The sequence below is a fragment of the Lytechinus pictus genome, chromosome 10, assembly GCF_037042905.1.
Source record: "Lytechinus pictus isolate F3 Inbred chromosome 10, Lp3.0, whole genome shotgun sequence".
NCBI classification, from domain to species: domain Eukaryota; kingdom Metazoa; phylum Echinodermata; class Echinoidea; order Temnopleuroida; family Toxopneustidae; genus Lytechinus; species Lytechinus pictus.
In genome coordinates, this window is record NC_087254.1 from 12,272,941 (window position 1) to 12,299,275 (window position 26,335).

The 26,335-nt window shown below is 37.0% G+C and overlaps 1 protein-coding gene across 1 annotated transcript; it reads right to left on the reverse strand.

The window, feature by feature from the left end:
- Window positions 1-533: 533 nt before the first annotated feature.
- LOC129270177 (josephin-2-like) lies at window positions 534-24,727 on the reverse strand. The gene is made up of 5 exons (XM_064105349.1): window positions 24,647-24,727; window positions 16,525-16,786; window positions 13,692-13,842; window positions 6,768-6,893; window positions 534-4,534 (listed from the first exon to the last, which is right to left on the reverse strand). Exons 3-5 carry the CDS (start codon window positions 13,805-13,807, stop codon window positions 4,231-4,233), a joined length of 546 nt encoding a protein of 181 aa, XP_063961419.1. The 5' UTR covers window positions 13,808-13,842; window positions 16,525-16,786; window positions 24,647-24,727; the 3' UTR covers window positions 534-4,230.
- Between the last annotated feature and the right edge of the window lie 1,608 nt (window positions 24,728-26,335).

A 26,335-nucleotide genomic window follows, 5' to 3' on the forward strand; every position in this document is an offset into this window, starting at 1 on the left:
ATCTACAGTAACCTATACCAGTAAATAACAAACATTTCTGTAGAAATTCGTAGAAAAGTTACAGCCAATATTGTGCACAAAAATATTATGTTTTTTGTCGACAAATATTCTGGCGTATTCAAATATAGAAATATACACAAATGAAAATTACATTAAGTATATACTGAATATGCCATGTATGTACATGTATAGGGTCATTCTCAAGAAAATGTCACAATTCATGAAAATCACGACTCGGCCATCTTTCGACCATGTCCCCAACTCCCACGCAAGAAGGAACACAGATAAAATAGCTGCACAGTGCACACTGCTTCCACTATCAGTGACAGGTTACTCCCAGATCATGGCCCTTAACTCCAGTGTTTCCACAGATTAAAAAAAAAATCCTGAAACTGAATCCCAAATTTCCTGAAATTCATAGACATAACCTGGAATTTTCAAGTTTGATTTTTAACAAAAATCGGGCAATAATACAGCGAGCCTAAATTTGGTCCAAGTGACCAAAATCAAGGAATTAAAATTTTTTTTTGTTTACGTCCTCTTTCAAAATAGGAACAAAATTACGAAATGCAAGTGGGGAGCGCGAGCGGAAAATTTGAGCTATGTATCGAGGTAAACAATTCTTTAAATATAACATGAATTTTAAAAGTTGCTACGTTTAATTGTAATTCTTTTTTTTTGCCAGAATTTCCTGGAATTTTTCAATTTTCTGAACCTTTCCTAAAAAAGTCAAAATTTCACGAAAATTCCCCATTTTGGGTTACTGCGTAACACAAAAGGTTAATAGTGATTATTCGCCAATATGAAAGAACAATTCCAATTGGTTCCTAGTGGGTCTACTGAGCAGAGTGCACATGCAATGATGATCTTGACAGGCCATTTCATTAAGCGGAATTAGCGATTAATCACCGACCTTTGTGTTACGGGGCCCACAATAGACATGTAGATGCATAATACAAATTATTTTCTATAAACCAAACTTTAATACTACATGTAATACGGATGTTAATTAACCAAATTAACCTTTTATATTTTCAAGCATCACTGATCAGCCAGCACATATCTGGTGCAATGGCCATCTATCCATGTTATTACAAAAAATCAAACAGAAAACCTACAAGATTGTGAGGTTGTAGGCCAAATGACGGTTAGAACAATGAATGAATTGTGACGTTTTTCTGAGAACGACTCCTAGGTCTCGTAGACTACACTCTCACATGTATAACATATGATTCTGTAATCTTACCTAGACAAATATATTCACATGGATAAAGTCTCATACATAATTACCAAAATGCAAAAAAATATAATATTTCCTATATTGAACTGGTCTATTGAAGTTCATTCAAAAGCATATTTTGTGTTGAACCAAAGCCAACTGCAATTTTACACGGGTTTAAGTTTACCAGGCTTACAAGGACTATTTTCAAAAATATTTTTTCTACATGTTCATGAAATGGTGCCCTGGATCTCACCCAGGGTGACAATGTGCCCCTGACCTTATTGAGGTTGACATTGTGCCCCTGACCTTATTGAGGTTGACATTGTGCCCCGGATCGCAGCCAGGATGACATTGTGCCTCATTCATCATCCAGGGGGGCGTTTCATGAAAGGACTTGTCGGACGTTTTATCCGACAAGTCCCATTTCATCCGACAGTTACCATAGTAACAGTACCTCTCAGCCAATCAACAATAGAGAAAGATGTCAGATCTGACAACTTGTCGGATGAAAATGTTGATGAAACACTCCCCTGGTTGACATTGTGCCCCTGACCTTATTGAGGTTGACATTGTGCCCCGGATTGCAGCCAGGATGACATTGTGCCTCATTCATCATCCAGGTTGACATTGTGCCCCAGACCTTATTGAGAATGACATTGTGCCCCTGACCTTATCGAGGTTGACATTGTGCCACGGATCTCATCCAGGATGACATTGTGCCTCATTCCTAATCCAGGTAGACATTGTGCCCTAGACTTTGAGAATGACATTGTGCCCCTGACCTTAATGAGGTTTACATTGTGCCCCGGATCGCAGCCAGGAAGACATTGTGCCCCAGACCTTATTGAGAATGACATTAAGCCCAGGAAATTCAGTGCGGATACGTCACGTCATCTCAGAGTAGGAGGAGCTACATGTAGGGTGTTGATGTCCAGAAACCTATTCTTGAGGGAACCTTTTGTTTCCTATAGGTGGAATTCCTTACAAGTGGCACTTGATGTTTCTTCGTGGCACTTGATGTTTCTTCGTGGCAATTGGCAAGGAATATTGTACATTGTAGGGTGTTTCAACAATGCATTAAAACAGCATATTTTGGTGTGTATCATTTGCCTATGCAGTATGAGAGCGTATTGCACAAAGCACCGAAATCTGATGATCTCCCGTACAAACTAAAGAATAATTGTTGTTCAATACTGTACCATATTGATAAGTCTAATGTGCACACGCAAATGCACGAAAATGACTTTGAGCACAATAATCAATGCAATGTGCATCCTAGTGCACAGTGATACTAAATATTGTCATAAAGAGTCAAATTTAAGTCACGTTTTTAGTATCAAACTGCTCTTACGAAGTGGGGCTACATCTGCACGTGATGTTAAGTGACATGATTTGCTCACTCGCATTACGGTTTAGGGAATAGATAATAATCATCATATTGGAAAGCTCTATTTCATGGAATACCATAAATATTCCACTTGTTCGGGCTAATATTCAGCTCCTCTGTGATTCATGGAATTTTGGCCCTAACTCAAGGAATATCTCTAGTATCCCAGTCTGATCTATCCAATATAATACAAACACACTGCTCAGGTCCCCTTCTCCATTTAGTCTTAAAGAGCAACTTGCATTACAGATAAAAGTCTGGCAGTTTGTGATTGTAACATCAATGCAGTTAAACCTTCATTCAAACCACTTCCAGCAGAAAATCTTCTGATTTTAGGTTCCAGAATTCATATTTTAGTGCATTTTGAGGATATGATATAGTTACCTGCTCTGCTTAGATATGATTTTTTTTTACCATCAGAATTTCAAAATTTGGTAATCCCTCCTCCCCCCATAACCATGCTCGACTCTCAGTAGCAATGTTTAATCGTATTTCAATCATTTTCTGAAATGTGCATAGGGGGAGGGATGTAATATTGTACACCAGGATACATTACAAAGGTCAAATGAAGTTCACCACCTATCAACATTCTTCACATACCTGTACATGTACAGGTAGATATGTGAGGAAATTAAAGACGTGCAGGAACATCCTCTACAGCGGACTCTGCTCTGCTTTAACCCTTAACGTGCCATGAACACATATCTGTGCATCCACTGGAGTGCCACGAACACATTTTCGTGCAATGGTCATACAGCCGTTGTTATGCCTATTGTACTTTGAGGAGTGCATTGCATGCATGAGTGATTCCATTGTTCAGTTCAGCCTATTGTTCAGGTTTAACATTATTGTCTCAGGAGTGATTCCCTTTTTTTTATAAATAAAACAATTAAATATAGACTCTTTGAATAAGATGGCACTCGCTGATTACAGTGAATGGCACATTAAGAGTTAAGTCAACCTTTATACTTTCCTCATCGGTACGTGAATATTCATCTAAGTCGACCTATGTGCTATTTACATTCTCTATTTCAAACGAATTTCTGTGGTTCTTAGGATTTGACTTGGGCAGTTTTATCTGTATATGACCTATATGGTTTTTTTTATGACTTAAAAAAGCAATAGATTCTAGGTCCTTAGTTCCATCACCTGAAATACATGTACATTGATGTAGCATAAAGAGCATAGAGGGAGCTTATAAAGCCAAGATACATACAAATCCATACAAAAATTGCTGCTTTTCCACTTTCACCTGGATGAGGGGATGTCCAGTTGGGTCCATAGCTGGGTGGCATACAATGTATCTTGTAGACGACTATGCACTGTAGAACCTTGACAGGTTTGGTGGCTGTCTCTAAGTCAGATCCTCTATGCAAGTATACCTCAACATCAGGGTCAGGATAGGCAAATGTACAACGCAGTGACCGAGTGTGGCTGTTACATGTCAATACACAATATACTAGTAAAAGACAGTATCTGACATGCATCGAACACACAAGTGATTTGCTCGATGCTTGAAGTAGCTTGAGATTGCATGAAGTGCATTGCTGGGAATCTCGACACCCATTTCTTGACGGCAACAAGATATGACGGTGCGACGATTCAGGATCCTGGCTTAAGATCAAGACGTTGGCTCGTGCAGCCACGTGCGCAGTTCGCAAACGTCCCTCTCCACAATCAGCAAGAGTTCGCAGCCTTTCTGCTTCAGCTGGGAGCGGAGAAAGTCCAGGAATATTGCGGGGGTGGCGCCGATCGTCTGCGGCTTGCCAAGTTTGGAGTCCAGATTGTAAAAGGCGCCCTCTATGTGGCGGAGGGCTATCCAGTGCTTGCGGCGGATGGGAACGCTGACAAAGCCGAGCTGGATGGGCGAGGGTACGTTCATGATGAACCCAAGGATGTTGTCCAGTTCAAGTTGTTCCAAACTCCTGGTGGAAGAGTAATTACAATCAAAGATGAAAAATAAATGATATATTGAGACTTGTAGCCTGAAGGCCCGTATTCTGAAGTCAGGTTTAAAGTTGTGGTTTAAGTATGGATAGCCAATTGTTACATAAATCACTAACGGTAGAGATATCATATTTCAGCTCATTTGGCTCTCAAATCATTCATAATTGTCTAGTAAGTATGAATAGATGATTGTAAACAGTAAACATAAAAAACATACAACTTAATGAAAATTTTGACACTTATGGCTTACCATAATTTTAGCACAGAGTTAGACCATGGTCTATAAAGTTAAACCTGACTTCAGAATTCGGGCCATAAAGTCTAGAGGTGTTGCGATGTTTTAATGCAATGATATCATTAAACATATCATCACAATGCTCATGGATTTTAAATAAAAATGTCAGTATCATAAAAATACATTTTTTTTTAATTTATGTTTTTATTAATAGATCATCAACATACAAATCCTTTACATCAAAGTTCACTATAAAGATTACATAAACAAATTAACGATAAATCATAATATTTACAAAAGAGCGGAGTGATCAGGAAAATAAAGAGAAAAAAAGAAGGTAGAGTACATGCATGATGCACATTATTTCATTAAAACATTATCATACTTTTACATGAGCAAAAATCCCTAGAATGGAAACCAACCAGCAACAAATTATGACAAAGTGATTAAAACCAAAAAAATAAATAAAAGATATTTTAGCACAAAGCAGTAAAACAGGAACCTCAGCAGGCTGGAAAAGGCAGATACCGCTTTCACGATCATGATTTCCTCAACAACATCATCATCAAATTTCTTATAGGTTGACACAGCCATTTTTTTTTCAGGTTGGACTAAGTTATTCAATGAACTCCAGAAACAGTTCAGCATGGGAACCTTTGCATTTTTTTTCGAACAGGAAATGAAAGACAAAATGCTTTTTATGTTGAATTGTTAGAAGATTTTCAACAAAAATAGAAACATGTATACAAATATATATGTATATCAATATGATGTCGAATGGAGGGGGGGGGGTATGTACAGTGGTTCCTAACTCTAGTACACTAGGATAGAGTGTCATATATATATATGGTTGAGTAATAAAATGCCCCCCCCCAAAAAAAAGGCAAACGCCAAGCGTTGTCTCGCCTGCATATTGCAGTCATGAAGAGACTGCATGTCAAAACTACATGTATGCTATATGACTTAGATGGACCTCTGTTACGAGTTTGGCGATCCCACCTCGAAGCTATAGAAAGTTATTGTGTGTACAACACAGCACAGTGCCAGTCATGGAAAGTTAATTGACCTTTGACCTTAATCAAATTCAACTCACATTTGAAATTGACCTGCACCTTCAAAAGATGGACCTCTTGTATGAATTTGGCAATCCTAACTCTAAGATATAGAAAGTTATTGTGTGTACAGCACAGCACAGTGCCAGTCATGGAAAGTTCATTGACCCTTGACCTTATTCAAATTCGGCTCACATTTGAACTTGACCTGCACCTTCAAGAGATGGACGTCTGTTATGAATTTGGCGATCTCACCTCGTAGCTATAGAAAGTTATTGTGTGGACAACACAGCACAGTGCCAGTCATGGAAAGTTCATTGACCTTTGACCTTATTCAAATTCGACTCATATTAAAACTTGACCTGTGCCTTCAGGAGATGGACCTCTGGTATGAATTTGGTGATCCCACCTCGAAGATATAGAAAGTTATTATGTGTACAACACAGCACAGTGCCAGTCATGGAAAGTTCATTGACCTTTGACCTTATTAAAATTCAACTCATATTCGAACTTGACCTGTGCCTTCAGGAGATGGACCTCTGGTATGAATTTGGTGATCCCACCTCGAAGATATAGAAAGTTATTATGTGTACAACACAGCACAGTGCCAGTCATGGAAAGTTCATTGACCTTTGACCTTATTCAAATTCGACTCATATTCGAACTTGACCTGTGCCTTCAGGAGATGGACCTCTGGTATGAATTTGGTGATCCCACCTCAAAGCTATAGAAAGTTATTGGGTGTACAACACAAATGTTGACGACGACGCCGACACCGGAAATAGTGATACCTATGTCTCGCTCCGCTACGCAGGCGAGACAAAAAACGAAAAAAGAAAATTTACTTGTATGAGAAATTGAAATATAAAAATATTAATGAATTGATCAATTGTATGAAGCTTAATATCATGAACTCTTTCTGACCTTCTTTTATCCCACCAAACCGCTTCACATTCTCTCCTCTGAACAGCAGCCATGATGACATTCACATCATAGTTACCCAGTCCCAGCATGCTCTTGTGTGGGTTCAGTACCGTACCGGGTGATAAGCTGCCATCAACAGGGAAAAAAAATTAAAAAGGTTTAGTGACCAGACTAGTCCCAACTGGAACCAAAACCATGCATGACTCATAACATAAAAATTGCAGGCCTTCAACACAAACCCAACATACCAAACTAAAATAAGTTGTGTGTTTGTTTATATGATATGAAAACCAGTTGTGATGAAAACCATACATGAGACTGGTGCTATTTAAACATTTAATACATACATGTACAATGTACAGAAATATAGTCATGTACTATCCTCTTGATATACAATGTATATTTCCCGGGAGGGGGGGGGGGGGCACTTCCATTGACGAGTGGATACCATGCGTGACCATGGGGTTTTGAAAAGCACCCTAAACAAACTGTATTTTTCATGTTCTGAAAATGCACCCCTTAACAAGTACATGTATTGGCGTGAGAAACCCTTCTCTTAACGAGTATTGGAAACAAAACGGTACCCTTGACAAGTATCCCTGGATTGACCCCCTACACAAGTACAACAATATTTTAATTGTCATGTCACGGACGTCGGCTTTACCTACATTGGGTTTAGTACTGCCCCACCTCCCACACCTCGCTCAAATCGGACCCTAAACACGTACATGTAGTTTTGGGGCAAAAATTACATCCTTTATAAAGTACGCTTGAATCGTGCATCGCATGCACACAATAACGCTCTTACATGAAGTAGCATGCATATTGTGCAGTGCATAAAGGCATCTCTGCACCTATGAGGTGTGTGAAAATATTTTGTTAAGGGCTTTCTTGCACAAAAACGATACATGTATGATATAAAAACCATACAAGTTCATCTGACTGGAAAACAGGGTTGTAATAAAAAACGTTTTTTATTAAAAAAAACAAATAAAACGTTTTTTATTGTTTTAAAACGTTTTAAATCGTTTTAAAACGTTTTTTTTCCAACGAACGATGTAATTTTCCTGTAAATCAATTAAATTATACACTTAATACAATATGATTTAAGCTCTTGATGTTTTAATTACATTTTTGGAGTATTAAGAGATGACTACAATTTTTGTTACTGAATTTTCAACAGAAAAGTTCATATTTTTCCCAAAATTACTAAATCAAGGAAATTGAATGCCAAAAAATTAAGTTGACATTTTATAGGTTTATTCCTCATACATGTAGTCTCAGGTTTTTTAGTCTTATCAATCTATAGGGGTGAGAAGAAGTTGCACTATGTAAGAAAACAACATAATCTATACACTATATAGGCTTTCAAAGCTTAATTTAATTTATTCAATATGCTTTATTTCACTTTGTATCAATTATATAAATTTTAAGTAATAATAATGATAATAATAGTCCGCTTTTATGTAGTGCTTAATACATTGGAACGACGTGTCTAAGCGCTTTACAGATATATTATTAACCCAGTCATCGGATTCAATCAGTCATTCCCACACACAATGTATGCACATCCTCCACTCCCTGGGTAGTATTCCAGTCAGTCGCTAGTGAGGCGCACACAGTACTGGACAAGCTACAATGACTTTCACATCCTACCGGGTACCCACAAGTGCATGAAATATAAGTTTGGGTTTAAATCTATAAATATTAGGCCCTTGAACTGCTTATTTCTTTAATTGAGGAATTTTAATCAAATTGTTTTTTTCAATGTTTGTTTTAACTGTTTTTTTTTTAAATTTCTTATGTACAGTTTTGTGGTTACTTTTGGGTTTTTTTATCGTTTTTTAATGGAAATTATTGGCAATTATTTTCCAATCATTAACAAAAAGTACAAATATTGATACAGATAAAATGTTGGCGAAAAATTTGCATTGGCTTTACTTGTGTAATATCATGGAGCTATCAATGTGTTGATAGCTCCATGGTAATATCATAACCGCATATCCATGCATGTATCCAAAAAATAATCTTGAACAATATGGCGTGGCCCTGCTGTTCTTATGGATTTATCATAGAAATTTTTAAGGGGGCCATTACAGTCCCCTGGGATTGTTAGGGTTAAAGGTCAAATCCACCCCAGAAAAATGCTGATTTGAATCAGTAGAGAAAATTGAAACAAGCATAATGCTGAAAATTTCATCGAAATCGGATGTAATAAGAAAGTTATGACATTTTAAAGTTTCGCTTATTTTTCACAAAACATTTATAACAACTCAGTGATGTGCAAATGAGGGAGTTGATGATGTCCCTCACTCACTATTTCTTTTGTTTTTTTAATTGTTTGAACAATAAAATATTTCAATTTATACAGATTTGATAATAATGACCAACTAATAACTGAACCAAAAAATGTTAAAACAATGGTAGTTCCACTCATGTTCAGGGAGGAAAAAAAATATATTTCACATTACGACAATGAGAAAATAACGACATACAAAATAAATAGTGAGTGATGTCATCAGTCCCCTCATTTGCATACCAACCAGGATGCGCATATAACTGTTTTGCGAAATTAAGCGAAACTTAAAAATGTCATCACTTTATTATTTTACATCCGATTTTGATGAAACTTTCAGCATAATACCTTTTTCTTGGGGTGGACTTGTCCTTTAAGGTTTGCTAGCTGATTATCTTATTCTGAATTAAACTACTTTCTTCATCTTTACAAAGCGCAAAGTTTCACCTACTTTCGTGTGTACCTCAAGGTTACAATGTCAGTTATACTGTCTATTTGCAAAATATTATTGTGCTTGTGCAACACTTCCATTTCATTCAACAACTACTATTACATATTTGAGCTTATTTTAAATAGTGTTTCTTTCCCTGTCTAAAAGTGAGCACAACACTCAAATGCTTGTTAAAATGAGAATATATAGATTGATCTACATAATTGAACAGGAGGAAAGGAACATGACAAAACAATGGAAAAGGGGAGAATAAGGGGGGAAAGAGAGAGGAGAAAAAGAGTGGTTGTGAGAAAGAGATTTAGTTAGAAGAAAATAATATACCACTTAAGAAAAAAAGTATAAAAAATATATTCATGTAAAATCACGTCCATGCATATTTATAACACACAAGTCTATGAGGTGTTTTAAAACACGTTTTTTTTGTAAAAAAAACGGGTGTTTTAAAACGCGTTTTAAAACATGTTTTAAAACACACCGTTTAAAACGTGCCAACCCTGCTGGAAAACTTTAATACATGTACATGTACTGTACATTAAGCCAGTGAATCTTTTGTCAGCCATCCATTCTTTGAAAACATGTAAATCTAATTATTAATTTTAATATAGATCTAGTGCCCTCTCTTTGTACAATTCAAATTTTTTTTAAGGGTCATTTATTTTCAACAGATCTTACATACATGTAATTGTGTTTGTACATCAGAAAACCATAAAGATCATATCCTGAAAATTATCCGCCTGTTCCATATTTTAAAAGTGTTTTCTATTAAAAAACAAGTGGAACGCCTCTGGCAGTCTCGCCTGCATTACGTGATTTAATATAGCAGCAGTGCTAACTTTGAAAACTACTATTAAATAATCATTCACAAAAACACCATTCATATAATGACATAATACCACGTTCATTGACCATAAATGACATTTGAACGGTGACTTAAGACTTGTCAACTACACCCATGTCCACGTTTCATTCACTCTATCCATAAACTTTCAAAGTTATGATGGCAATTCAACAATTACCCCAACATGGCCTATAAAGTTTATTGACCTTATTAAACTGACCTTTGACCTTGGTTTTGTGACCTGAAACTCACAGGGGATGTTCAGTGATACTTGATTACTCTTATATCCCAAGTTGTATGAACTAGATCCATAAACTTTCAGAGTTAGGATGGTAATTCAACAAATACCCCTGACACGGCCAAAGTTCATTGACCTTTAATGACCTTTGACCATGGTCATGTGACCTGAAACTTGTACAGGATGCTCAGTGATACTTGATTACTCTTATGTCCAAGTTTTATGAACTAGATCCATAAACTTTCAGAGTTAGGATGGTAATTTAACAAATATCCCCAACACGGCCAAAGTTCATTGACCTTAAATGACCATTGACCATGGTCATGTGACCTGAAACTCGCACAGGATATTCAGTGGTACTTGATTAACCTAATGTCCAAGTTTCATGAACTAGATCCATAAATTTTCAAAGTTATGATGGTAATTCAACAAATACCCCCAACTTGGCCAAAGTTCATTGACCCTAAATGACCTTTGACCTTGGTCACGTGACCTGAAACTCAGGCAGGATGTTCACTAATACTTGATTAACCTTATGCTCAAGTTTCATGAACTAGGTCTATATACTTTCTAAGTTATGATGTCATTTCAAAAACTTAACCTTCGGTTAAGATTTTGAAAATAATTCTCCCAACATGGTCTAAGTTCATTGACCCTAAATGACCTTTGACCTTGGTCACGTGACCTGAAACTCAGGCAGGATATTCAGTAATACTTGATTAAGCTTATGTCCAAGTTTCATGAACTAGGTCCATATACTTTCTAAGTTATGATGTAATTTCAAAAACTTAACCTTAGGTTAAGATTTGATGTTGACGCCGCCGCCGTCGCCGTCGGAAAAGCGGCGCCTATAGTCTCGCTCTGCTATGCAGGCGAGACAAAAATGCAGATTCTACTGATTGGGCATTCAATCAAAATCTTCATCCACACCCACACCACTATCTTGGGACATACAGATTACAGACTCATACTAAACTGTCCGTAAGAGGCACTTTTAGATGATTTACATGTACCAAAACTTTTAATTAATAAAGGCTTTAAATGTACACAACTTAAAAATTTTATTTTCTTACAGGACTTTTGAAGATTTTTTTTATCACAGAAAAAAAAATACGCAAGTTGAATTTGAAGAGAGAGAGAGAGAGAGATTGAAAAAAAGTTGAATGATTTCCATTCACATTTCATTAAATGGTCTTGTTCACCTTTATATGGTTTGTTAAAGGGATGGTCCGGGCTGAAAGTATTTATAGCTTAAGCCTTAATATTAAAATAGAGTAGAATTCACTGAGCAAAATGCTGAAAATTTCATCAAAATCGGATAACAAATAAACAAAGTTATTAAATTTTAAAGTTTATCAATATTTTGTGAAAACAGTCGTCATGAATATTCATTAGGTGGGCTGATGATGTCACATCCCCACTTGTTCTTTGTATTTTATTATATGAAATTAGGTTTATTCAAATTTTTTCCTCCAAGAACTATAAAAATTGGATTGACAACTGATTTAGTGCATTAGATATTTATTGCTGCAACTTATTTCATTATAAGGGAGACATATTATTCACACGACTATGAAATAATGAAAAAATTATGATTTTATGTAATAACTTAAAAAAACTGAAAGTGGAGATGTGACATCATCAGCCTGCCTAATGAATATCCATGACGACTGTTTTCACAAAATATTGCTAAACTTCAAACTTCAATAACTTTATTATTTGTTATCCGATTTTGATGAAATTTTCGGCATTTTGCTCAGTGAATTCTACTCTACGTATTAAGATATAAATATTTTCAGCCCGGACCATCCCTTTAATACTGATTCCACTCATTAAACCAACATGACATACTATAATTAGTCTGCAGGTACAGCAACACAGACCCTTGGTTTTCACAATTTGTACAGTGCACAATGCAGAGTCTGAAGTAGTGAGACTAGATTCAATATGTACTGTGGCTGGCAGAGAGTTTGGAGTCTAGTCTTCACTCTCTAACATGGTTGTGGTCAAAAGTGTCAAATTGAATTCTGTGCTTGTATTTCTATAGGCCTACTGTACTAAAAACAGGTTCAAATTAATGAGAACAGTGTGATTAAACACGTGCTGTACAATTAACATTGTCCAGCAAAAACTCAGCATTGTGTACACTGCATACAAAAAATTAAGAGGCCTTATACCTCGGTCACATTTGCTCTACGGCAGCCGTACGGCTAGTCGAAAACAGCCGTTTTGACATTTTTAGCACCAGCTACATATAGGTGGTTTGAATTAAAATCACTAAAACAGCTGTTTTCTGCTCGCCGTACGGCCGCCGTAGAGCAAATGTGACCGAGGTGTCAATAAACATTCAAGGTCACCATCAAATTATCATGTAGGCCTACAGATTTTATAAGTTAGAAAAAGAAGAGTGTTTTCTGACACACATTGGAGTACACACATTCTCCGATGTGAGAATTCATAAATAAATGCATTGCAAATGTCAGTTTAACAATTGATATCCCCTCCCCCACAAATAATACCAAATTGTCAATCAAGGTTAATTACGGGACCTGTCTTCATGAATAATAATTACACCTGTACACCACGCTTATTACAAATGGTGCATATCAAGGGACAAAGAAGAAAAGGGAACGAAAGAAAGTTGCTGGCATTGGTAACTCATTCAAAATACTATTAGTATACTACTCATTTCTTTTAAAATACCCTCTTTCACCGGCTTAAGATTTTAAGACCTTAAGAATTTAATGCTACTGACGCTGATATGTTAACAAAAAGAGGTTTTTATGTATCAGCAATTTTTTTTTCATTTCATGAATTTGTTCTTTTGCATTCATTGATTCCACACACATCATGAATATCCTTAATTTTCAAACAATGAAGAAATGCACCATACCGTGTATACATTAAAAATAATGAATATTTACAATATTTGAAATACTTTTTTTCAAAACAGACTATTAAACTGTATCCATACATTTTCAATAACTGAATTACAATGTACTGTACATGTACCGGCATGTACTTAGAAATATTTTGGAAAATAAGACATGAAGAAATTACAAAAATCTGAAAAATGTTCCTAATTGCCATATCAGACATACCTCTGGCAGAGCTCATCCATGGATTGTTTATTGAAAGCCTTGGCATCCTGGAACACATTATTGAGGGCATGGAGAGCACACAGCTCCCAACGCTGCTTCTCGTGGTAGATCGGCATTACACCTCCTTGGAGGTCAAAGGTCACTTTGTCAGCTGAAAATGTAATCATTCAAATCCAGTAACAATTATCATAGAAGTGCATACAGAGTAGCTAAGCTCTATGTACATTTATGTAATGCATCTGAGCATCTGAGGAAATGCTACTACTACCATGTACAGTATACATAAGGTGGTTTCAGACCGCCTCGAAGTTCGCCAGTTCCAGGTATTCTCTGATCGGGAAATTTACCCCGATCAGAAAATACCAGGTATTTTGGCGGTGTGAAAGCAAACTACGCGTAATATCCCCGAAAGAAAATACCCAATAAATAGTAGGTACTTGGCGAAATTACGAGAACTTTCGCGGGGATTTTTCCAAGGTCGTGGGTATTTTGGCGGTCTGAAAGCAAATTACGGGAACTTTTAGCCCAGCGTGTCGTTGGGTGCGGCGCCGTGCATGGGTTGCTGCTGGGCTAGTGATTTTGAATTTCGCGCCTTGCTGCTTATCAGACCATACTGCGCATGCTCGTAACTTCAGGAACTTATCCCGAAGGGTATGTTTCAGGGCGGTGTGAATGCAGGAATAATTAATGGGTATTTTTCAGCCTAAAAAAGTTCTCGTAATTTAACGGGGATTCTTGTGATCGAGGCGGTTTGAAACCACCTAGTGTCTCCAGCAATTTCTATGACTGTACAACACTGCAAAAGGGGAAGACTTAAAGGGGAACTTTACCCCGATGGTGTCATTGATAACTTAGATTTACTAAAATAGATAAAAATATCTGTCAAAATTTGATGAAAATCTGTCCAAGAATAACAGAATTTTGCATTTGTTTTGTCAAAGATGAGCAGCTCTTCCATATGCAGTATGATATCAATTCCAAAAATGTCCTATTCTCCAAAAAATGAATATATATGATTTTCAATTGTGTTGTCTCCTCAGACACGTTATTTCATACCCCATTCTATAAGAAAAATATTGCATATTATCACCCGTATCAGACATCTGAGCTGGTCATTTACAAAACTGAAATGCCCTAGATTTTCTGAATATCGGGAAGGGATAGGCATATTGTTAGTATTTTGCTCAGTCTCTATGCATGTATAATCATGGTATACTTTGCATGCAAAGACGACGCAAAACATACCTTTGTATTTTCCCTGGTCTCACACCCGGGCATTTGAGGATGCGTGTAAAGAGATACGCTTTATAATGATCCACGCACCAACAATATAGGTCATAATTAAAGACAACGCTGTACACGAGTGCTTACAAGTACATCATAATGGGGCTCCACACTAACCATTTTTTTCTAATGGTCCAACCTGTTCATGTTGGACCAGTAAATACCCAGTTTTTCCATTTTTACTGGTCCAAACCTATAATTTACTGATCCCCAAAATAAATAAAAACCTAAGAGACTTTAGTTTATTTTGCTGCCTTTTATTGCATATTGTTACCACCCCAAAAAAAACCACACACACTACAACATGAATCATGAGAGCCATTTCTTGAGACTCCAGAGCCATTTTTATGATGAACAAAAGAAGAAAATATAATTTGTATCAGTTTGATATATTTTTATACTGTTCATGTCGGACCAGTAAATCTGGCTATTTCTGAAAAGTTACTGGCCCGACATTAATTTTTACCGGTCTGGGACCGTCAGACCAGTGCCAGTGTCACGTGCTGGTAAAGTGCAGAGCTTAGACCCTAATATAAACGTGACAACAATAGAAATATCTCAATTTTCATGATTTTTGCTCTAGATATCTGATTTGGATAATAAAAATATTGACTGGCTCTTCTCTCGCGGAACATCAAATATATTGCCCTTAAAAGAACCATATTGCCCTCGTCTAAAGACTCGGACCACTTGCTCTTAAAAGAGCCATATTGCCCCCGTCTAAGGACTCGGACCAATATGATTCTTTTGCTGGCAATATATTTGATGTTCCCCTCAAAGCCAGTCAATATTGGCTACTGGTAGTTGTTCACAGATGTCACAATTAAATACTTTGATAGATTTTCATAAAACCTGCCTGATCTGAATCAGTTCCAAGGATGGTTTCTTGGATTGCCTTGGGGCTTTTTGAATGTTAACACTTGTGGGCTGGACTGGTTTCAACTGAATCAGTTAACGAAACAGAATGTGAATTGGGTCTAACAAATAGGTGATCAATACACTTTGAACAGTAGCACTTCATAGACATGCACCATTATTATTATTATTATTATTATTTGTTTGGCGTCACCTGTGCCTGGGAGGCGAAAAGCGAACTGAATCACTATGACCCGCAGGTCTCTCCTCCCGATATAACTGATTGGAGGGAATGCAGGTGGACCACTACACCAGGGTTTCCCCCTACTCTTATACGAATAGTGCAGTGGGTTCTTAACGTGCAAAGGTGGTGACTCTCCTCTACACGGGGCCTCCATTTAACGTCTTATCCGAGGGACGGAGTGTTTTCCATTGTAACATAGCCTGCATCTATGAAACATGGGAGAGACGTTTACACACAACGCACTGGCTTCAGTCATCCGCCCGGGGTGGACTCGAACCCACGATCTTTGGTTCGACGGGCAGACGCGTTACCGACTGAGCCAACACCGCTCAGTACATTACATGTACATGTAATATTTTTCATATTCAATCATTGCCATGAGCATGCAATAGAATGTTTTCCAAATTACAACACCAAAAAATTCATTTCTTAAATGCATTATGTACTTACATCTGTGGAAGTGCACAGAGTCAGCATGTGCAAATTCAGCAAAGCAATGCCTGTGAAGCACTGTACATACTGCTTGAAGGCTTGTGCTTGTCTGTCGTTGATCTTGCTATGATTCAAGTTTCATGATGCATTGATAATCATTTAGACCTGCATAATCCCATGTACTAATCCTTGGAGATTAGCTAATCGCCTAATGGACTTGCGCTTCCAGTTAAGGGCAATCTTGTAGGGAAACCTACGTGTGGGTTGCTGATAAGATTATCTGTATGGGAGAGCAATTACATGTAAAGGTATTGGGTTAATATCCAATTATGAGCTTTGTGCACACCCCCCCCCCCCCCCATTCCAACACATAAACATTCATTAATCAGTTATAGCATTCAAAAGAAGTAAAAATTAATGTTCATATCATATGCAAACATCACCTTGTGCGTCAAAATGAGAAATCATCAAAGTGACTTACTACCCTTTCACACGGTTAAAAAAAAATCGTAATTTGAATGATTCCGGTGACAAATAAGGCTATTGACAAATTTTTAGCACGTGTGAAACCAAACTAGAATCACTAACTATCACAAATTCAAATTCTACTCCAGAGGTGAATTCCAATTAAGTTTCACTCAAATTACGGTACAGATTTTCCATCTGAAAGGGCCGATTTTTCTAAAGACGAATTGCATTCATCATTACAATGATGATTCTAGATTCACGTGTGAAAAGGCCGAGAGTTGGCAGAAATGCAATTGACCAGATTCACTTTTTTCTGTGTTTAAATAGACAAAAAAGAGATAAGCCTGATAGCATATTTATGAAGAGAAACACAAAATAGTAGACTTTATCTAGTATTTCATATGTAATAAAATATTAGCAAATTAGCAATATTATTAGCATGTTTATATTGCCATTAAGCTGATATATTTGAAGTTATGATGAACATCACCATTCCAAACAAACAATACTTCTTCCTGATTTTTCTACAGTTCACAAAATTGAACCACACACACAACTATTAAATGTTACAAGTCTACAAGATGAAAAGGAAAACAGTTTACTGATCAACAAAAACATTAAACAAAAACACTGCAGTACATTGATATACATGAAATCGATTGATTGATCAAACAAAATAATTCATATTGAGAAAAAAAAAACATTAACAATTGACAGCATCACTGGTTCCAGGTCTTCAATTTCAATAATTCTATGGCAATGCCACTTTTCCATCAGGCATATTGTGGTACAAATGGAAAAATCAAGGCCAATTAGAGGGAGGGGGGATCAATGCCAGTCAACAGGACATCAAGAATCACAAGTTCAACCTTTGATAACCCTGGTTTAAGCCCTGTGGTTCGTGAACTTCATGAGCTAAATCTTCAGTGCATTAGATGATTATTTCACAAGTGCATTAATTCTTGATTTTATAAAGAGTACAGTATACATACCCACATACCATACATGCATTTTCTGTACAAGAATGAATGCATCCAAATTTTATTGTGACTCACAATAGCTGTTTGCAACATTCTACTGAACAGAATTTGAAAAGAAAATGATAAAAATGTCAAAATACACAATGTTTTTTAGGCAAGTCTAGCATCTCACACACTACTACAGACACTTTTTTCTAAGATCACATAGTTTACATAATAGGCTGTGTATCATTTAAGAAAATGTTACAAAACTTTGTATGAGAACTTTATATGTAACTTGCATGTTTGTAAAATTGATCACAATTCAGACTTTTATGATCTTTTAATAAACCATTTTATCTATCTATCTATCTATCTACTGTATCTATCACTATGAGACATTTTGAGATTTTCAACCCGGGGGGTGGGTACTTAGATTTGGTTTGGACGGGGGTGTGCGGCTGAAGGTTCAAAACCCATACCCATATTCAAGGGTTATTTTGGCTAATAAGGCACCCATAATTAAGGATTTATCAACATTTGACAAGCAAAAAAAATAAATAAAAGGTTATCACCCAAAATTGGAGGAGAATATGGACCCATGTTTAAGGCCAGTATCTAAAAATTGGGGCCATGATTAGCCGGGATTTCCAAAAAAGCGACCCATTCCAGCGGCACATCCCTGCATGCCTTATTTCGTGATAACCCCCCCCCCCCCCCGGGTTTTTCAACCTCTGCAAAGTAGTAATAAAAAATTTGATTTTTATCCTGTGCTACTATCGTTATGACAGATATCTCTGAAGAGAATACTGTTTGTTGACACTTGGCCTTGGGTAATATATTGAGCAACTTGTGTTAAGACTAGAGGTGAATAAAAGGTGAATAATACTTTGTTGCTCTAATTCAAATATCATAAATCATCAGTCGTCAATTTTCATGACCATGACCATGACCATATTAAAAACAAGAATAAAAAAGTAATGAAATACATGTAATGATGAAACAAAATACTCATGGAATGAAGGGATACTGTATGATGAATAAATGTAACTACCATAGTGAACATACATGCAGTTGGGAAATGATGAAGATTCTAATGACAATCATGATGATGATAATTTTGATTCTTGATGATAAATTCATATTGATGTCATGATGATAGTGATGGTAATGGTGGTCATGATGACGACTATTTAAACGCAAGTCGATTGGCCTTGTGCAAATTTTGTATTGATTCAGTTTCCCCATGATTTGCCAATGGCATGACTCTTTTAACATTTGTTTTCCTGGAAATAGATTCTATAAAGATAAAATTAGGGGTCTACATGTAATAAGTACAAGGTATTTTTAAACAAAGTTTTTGCATTATCGCAAAATTGGGAACCACCATTCAGTTTGTACAGGAGTGCTTTAATCATTCAGTCACATGCATTAGATCCAACGTTAGATCTAAAATGCATGCCACCCACTAGTTAAAAATCCACTGCCAAACGCGGTTCTTGGTGCGAGGTTAATACCTCTCACTAGTGTGAGCTTGAGTGGCATTAGATCGAACGTTAGATCTAAATTAACCAGTTCCAAGCCAGCCAGGCCAGGCTAATTAAGATTTCTCGCTTTTTTAATGAATTCTTGTTTAAAAATGAAATCAATATTGCAGAAATGTCGGAAATGAAGTTGTATCCCATTTATTTCTTGCCAAGATACCACAGTACTTTCAATTTTTAATTAATTATTGCAATTTATACAATCTCTTACCGAATCGCACGACAAAGCCAACCAAAATTAATTTAGATAATTGGTCAGCATATTCCCTTTCTGTTATTCAATTTATCACCTTGTAATGCAGTGTATTTATTGATATTTGTTTGTATGATTTTATGTTTTGATTCTGAGTGATTGAACATTTTGTTATATGTAACTTTGAATGGAATTTTATGCTATGTTCATTTCGCATGTAAATAGTACAGTGGATTCACCTGGATGGGGTATGGGTTAGGGCGGTCCGCGGACTATAGTTATTGGTTAACTTTGCCCAATGCCTGGCAGCTCATCCAGGTGTATCCAGTGTTTAATTATTTTTGTGTTACTGTATTTTATTGTAACAATTATTTTTTTTTATCATTGTACTTGAATTGTTTAATATTCTGCCAAATAAAATAATAATAAAATAATAATAAGATTTAGGGCTAGGCCTAGATCTTTCAGAAGGAAGGTAGAAATCTGGGGGACAAAAGTTTCAGTATTTTCTCAGTACACGCATAGGAATTGGATGCAATTCCTGGCTCCGAGGAAGGTAAGCACTTTTTAGTAAATTATTTTTACTCTTTCGTAGTAGGAGCTTCCTTAGACCAAAAGCTTCGGTCTCTGTTATGTTGGCTGTTCCGCTGAACTCTGTTGGCTCCACTCACCAAATGCAGAAACCAAATTTCTAGCTCGATCTGTACAGGGACTCGACGGCCGAAGTATTTGAAAGTCACTGTTTTTTTCCCCTTGTAAGTTTATTTTTCCCCGTTTTGGTGTATTTCAGGCCAAAACGGAATAATAATCTTCTTTTTATATATTTTTATGAAATAAAGACAAAAATCGATGAGCCCCGTCGGGGGGAATTTGCATTGTTAACCCCCTAATGGTGGCTGCACGATAGCGAGCCGTCTGTGTACGAGGAGAAATAAAAAAAATAAAAAATGTTAAAAAACTCCTTGAAACAGACGGCTGCCAGCTGTCTAAAATAAATATAATTATAAAAAATATGGCTACGTATGTATGATGAGTACAAGTGGGGTTCCCCAACCATGATTTGGCCACTCATTCAATGAACAAGGTTATGATATAACCTTGTTCTCAGTTACATCTCCATGTGTTGCAAAATAAGGGTAGCAATGTTTGGCTTATTTTCTCTTTTTCTTTGGGACAAATGCTTGATTTTTTTACTCTGTCTGTTTCCATTACAGCTATTCATCATATAACTAGGCTCTTAAGTAAATTTGATTCTTTAGATTATTTTTTCTTAATTAAAAATAGAGATTGAAAAATGAAAATTTTCTTACCATATTACTTTCCACCAATAGAGGGCGTACACAAAAATCTGCCCAAAATTTAAGTTTTTGAGCGCTCTGGTGAATACAAAAATTATTCCCTGGTTACTAATGAAAAATAAATTGCAACTGTATGGAAATTAGTAATTTTTAAGCCTGAGTCATATCAATTATTTTGAAAACCGGTGTTCCACAGCTTTAATTTGATCGAACATCGATGCATCGAATTTTGAAGGCGGGGAATTTTTTTTTTTTGCTCCGGCCGTCGCGTCGATGCGCTATGCATGCACTGCATGCACTGACGGTATGCGCTGGCCAGGTGAGTGCACAAGCAGATGTCAGAGCAAAGTTTGTTGTATTTTCAATGATCACAAAACACAAAAAAAAGCCAGGGACCAATGCAGAATTCTTCCCAAAATATCTTCAACAATGATATTTGCAGATGACAACATATAAGTTTAAAATTAAACAATATTAAATACATGAATCACGCAGAGTCCATCCGAATGATTTTCGGTCAACTAGCAGTCGCAGTCCAGACTCGCACACACCAGCCCCGTAAACTCCCTCTCCCGAAACGACAGGCGTGCTTGCCAGCGCCAGCCAGCGGAGAGCGCTGTAACTTGCCTGAGATTGTGTAGTTGGCGGGGTAGTTGGATCCAAAACGAGCTCCAAATAAGCCAGTTCACGGTTAGCTCATGATCAACTTTTCTCAAATGACCTTTGTGATTTTTCATTAGGATAAGCACTATCATTTTCAAATGTAGATGTTGCGTAAGCTTTACTGGTAGAGTATTCAAATTCTAAGAACAAAAGGCATTGTATAGACCAGGTGACTAGAATAGTACATCAGGGATAAAGTTTGGAAATCTGTTTTATTGTCTGCCTTTGGCACATTTGACTATTGTTTAGGCTACTGTCAAATACCAGTGATTATGAAGGCTCTATTTATTACTCTTCAGCTTGGATGTGATAAATATTTTGAAAGGAATACATGAATAATCATCAAATCACAAATGCCTATGTCAGTGAGTTTGAAAGCCACCTTCATGGTTGTCTCCAATGACCTTTTTCTGCTCGTGCGCAGTTTACAACCGTGAACAGGCTTATTGATGGGAATAAATACGTAATTTTCTCTGGATGGTCATTTGAATTGGTATTCAATGCTGATATAACGATTGTGAGGAAAGATTGTGGAATATGAGTTGTGACGATGTTCGAGAATTAATCCTGATATGATAATCCATTTTTTATTTTAGACACAGGAGCATGCGATCGAAATAAATACGAATGTCTCGGATCGAGCTCTAAATTCATATAAATTATTAGTGGATTTAATTGTTAAATAATTACGATTTAATAAATTTTACGGCCATACTAAAAATATTGACGATGTCAGCAAAGTATGTTATGTTCATATGGAAGTATTAATAGTATTATACTGGCATTATTTTTATTTTTATTCCATCTCTGGGGAGCGTTACATGAAAGGACTTGTCTGACGTTTTATCCGACAAGTCCCATTTTATCCAACGGTTACCATAGTAACAGTACCTCTCAGCCAATCAACATCAGAGAAAGATGTCAGATCTGACAACTTGTCGGATGAAAATGTTGATGAAACACTCCCCTGGTCTGGACGTCTCCAAGAAAAGAAGCTTAATGCGCATGCGCGTTCGATGACGTATGGCATATTTTCCATTCATGAAATCAGAGCCCAAAGTTAGGCACAAACTAGCTTCAAATTGATGGGAAAAAATATCAAACGCAATTTTCTGTTTTGTCATGTAAAATGACATTATATGGTGACATTACGATCTTGAAAAGAGTTTCTGCATGTTGACAATGTTCGAGAATCAATCCTGACATGATAATATCTTTTTAGACAAGTGCACTCACTCATCTCGATCGTCATCCGTCATTGAAAATTGAAACGAAATACAAACGTTTCACATCAAGCTCTAAATTCATATTAATGATTATTATTGCAAATATTGTTAAATATTACGATTAAATAATGTTCTATGGTCATGATATTAATATTGTTCATGAAAGCAAGGTTTATTTTACGTTGATCGGGTCAATTTTCCGGCCATTTTCTGGTTTGATTAAAGCACAGTATACCCAGTGGTTGTGTCCGGACGGGTTGGGTGTCCGGACACATGACTTTTACTCTCAATTTGGAAAAGTTTACAAGCAATGTCTTTAATTCTTTTTAGCACAGAATATAAGAAAATATTATAAAGAACAAATATTGATGGTGAAAAAAAACTATTCAACCTATATTTTTGGTTTATTCCTGAGATAAAAATAAGGCTTCATTTCTGTTACGTGTCCGGACACCCAACCCCTCATCCTACTGCGCATGCACGATCGATGGCAATGACTTCCATTCATGAGTTCATCGTGCATAAATTAACTCGGCACGAGCAGACGAGTTAGACTCGAACTATGATCGAAATAAACTTTAAATTAATGGTGAATAGGCATCACAATTACACAATCGGTTTCATTTTGGGGGCAATATAAATCAAGTAGTAGTCAAGTAAAGTTGTACCCTTTTTACACAGGATTTTCTTAACCCCGGACTATCGCTAACCCCGTACTATCCTTAACCCCGTACTATTTTTTTTCCTTTTTACACATGCCAAATTGTTATTGCTAACCCCGGATAAGGAATGCTCGTTTTTTACACACGAAACTCGCTAACCCCGACTAGTGGTTTTTGTCAATCATTCGTAGTACAAGTACTTCACTCGTACCATTTTACACACGCTACAATTTCCTTAACCCCGTACTATAGGTGGGGCCAAATTGCCATTTAGCCCCACCTATAGTACGGGGTTAAGCTTAGCCCACTTTCGTTTTACACTAGCGATCTTAACCCCGTACTATCGCTCTTAGCACCGCAATTGCTGGGATAACCCTGCTTTTTTGCAGGGCCAAATAATCCCGTACTAAAGGTGGGGTTAGCCCACTTTGCAAAAATGCTGTGTAAAAAGAAAGTGGGCTAAGCTTAACCCCGTACTATAGGTGGGGCTAAATGGCAATTTAGCCCCACCTATATGTACGGGGTTAAGGAAATTTTAGCGTGTGTAAAAAGGGTATTGGACATTACTGTTTATTTTGATGATTGACTGTGTGAACCAAACGAATCGGCCGGCCGACGTATTTTTTTTTTTTTCGATGCACCGATATTGCAAAATCTGCACCGGCGCTCGATGACATCGATCGGACACCGATTTTAAATAAAATTCGCTTCGACTCAGGCTTAGTAATTTTGGTCCCAAAAGTGACATTTTAATGATTTTTTAAAGGAAAATGAAAGGATAGATTTATTATCTGGTCATAAGCCGATTACATTACACTGATTAAAATAAAAATAGTAAACGATTTTTACTCTCTAACGTTAGAAGCCTCCTGGCTACATTTGTGCAGTGCAGAAATCGCTCAGCTCAGCTCTCTTCACACGCACTGTCGATGCACTCAATGAAATGACAATCCATTTTTCATTGCTCTTTCTCGACTTCACTCATCAAACAGTCACAGCTCAGACAGTAAAGACTAAAGTTAAGTACAATACTTGAATGAAATGACTACCAAACTATGAGGGGCAATATCACTGATATGATGAAATAATGAAAAGTGGAATTAGGCCTAATTTGATTGATAACTTACGTTTTACAAAAAAAGAAGATAATTCTGAGCACCCTACTCTCTCTCAGACTCGACTCGACTGCACTGCACCTATGAAATATCTTTGCTGCCAACGCTGAGGGCGTTTTTGTGAAACAAGTTCAAGCTCAAGTTTATTCAAACCAATCAAAACAAGAGACAAATTACATAGTTTAACAAGAAATGAGAATACATGATAGGTTTGGGACCACATAGCAGATCTTGTGAGAGGGGCCCCTTATACAATACAGTACAGCAATAATGAGATGATAAATATATATACAATGATAATCTAGAGAGTAAATAAGAAAAATACATACAAATATGCAACACACACACCCTCACCCACACATATGGTTTGTCAAGATTCGATTATAGACACTTTGTAATCTTTCAAATAGATATTTTCGACATGAATTTTTAAATATAAAACCCTTCTCCGATCTTCTCCCCTTCTTTCCAAGGGGCCGCGGAAACGGGGGGGGGGGGGGGGGGGGGCTTCAGTCCCGCACTTTTTTCTAAAACCGTGTACAAAAACGTAAAATCACCATCTGATTATAATTTTTTCTTGCATGGTCAGCTCCCCACTTTCAAAACCGTTCCGCCGTCCCTGTTTCGTCTCTTGCTCCCCCTTTCTGGTATAGGCCTATATTCACTGTGGTGTAATGAGCAAAAAGTTTGAGGGGGCCAGAGAAAGCATTTTGGGCAAAATAAATGAAATACCGTGAGCGAGCGAGCAAAAATTGTGACTTCTTTAATACAAAAATTGTATTATCCTGGGCATAATATTCAGAAAATGATATCATATTACCTTTCCTTTTAGTTCTTTCTTATTAACGTTTTTTCCCCATGGTCGTGAAAATGGGTCCGTGTCCCCAACCCCCCTCCCCCATCTGTAAGCTATTTGTATTTACGTTAAATCATTGGACGGCTATCATCCTCTGTGGAGGGTTAAACTGGATTTTTTGTTCTGTTGGTGTCAGCGGGTATATATCTTGGCCAGTGGGGTACAAGAAAACAAAAACGTATTAGGGGCACAACTTACATTGCCTATGTGGGAAAATTTCTAAAAAGTCGAGGGCGAGCAAAAGTTTTGCAAATTTTTGTGATAGATTTCGGTACAATGTTCAACAAAATTTAATGATGTTCAACATTACTGCATGATATCATAATTCACACTTCCCCTTTCAATGTTTTTCTTTTTCTCCCTCTCTTTCTTTTTGTCTTCGTCAAGGAACTTTTCGGGGGGCAAGTCACCCCCCCCCCCCTTCTGAACATACGGCAGTTCAGAGCCAAAGACGTTGATTTCAATTCATGAAGAAATAAAATAAATAAAGATTTAAATAAAACAATACTTAATACTTAGGAGATGGGGGAATGGCATGTACAGTCACCCCCCACAGTTTTCAAGACAAAACAAGGGAGAAGACTAGACGTTTCGGACAGGTTGACTGTACAAGAAAGTCGAGTCTTCTTTTCGGCTCCTGCTCTGCAACTCCATTCGCCGACTCAAGCCTCTCTCAACTCTCAAACCCGGCAATCCAGCCACCTACTCAAGCCCCGGGCTCAAGCCTCTCACACTGCCTATACTAGTCGGCTTTCCACCTCTTCTGGTTTACAGTCCTTTAAAAGACAAGTCCACCCCAACGAAAAGTTGATTTTAATAAAAAAAGAAAAATCTAACAAGCAAGG

Excerpts from the sequence above, each read along its gene's own strand:
- LOC129270177 (XM_064105349.1), bottom strand. The coding sequence starts at position 13,807 with ATGCCGATCTACCACGAGAAGCAGCGTTGGGAGCTGTGTGCTCTCCAT. Across the intron at positions 6,894-13,691 it reads ATGGATGAGCTCTGCCAGAG|CTTATCACCCGGTACGGTAC; the intron begins GTATGTCTGATA and ends TGTTGATGGCAG. Across the intron at positions 4,535-6,767 it reads GTTTGGTGGGATAAAAGAAG|GAGTTTGGAACAACTTGAAC; the intron begins GTCAGAAAGAGT and ends CTCTTCCACCAG.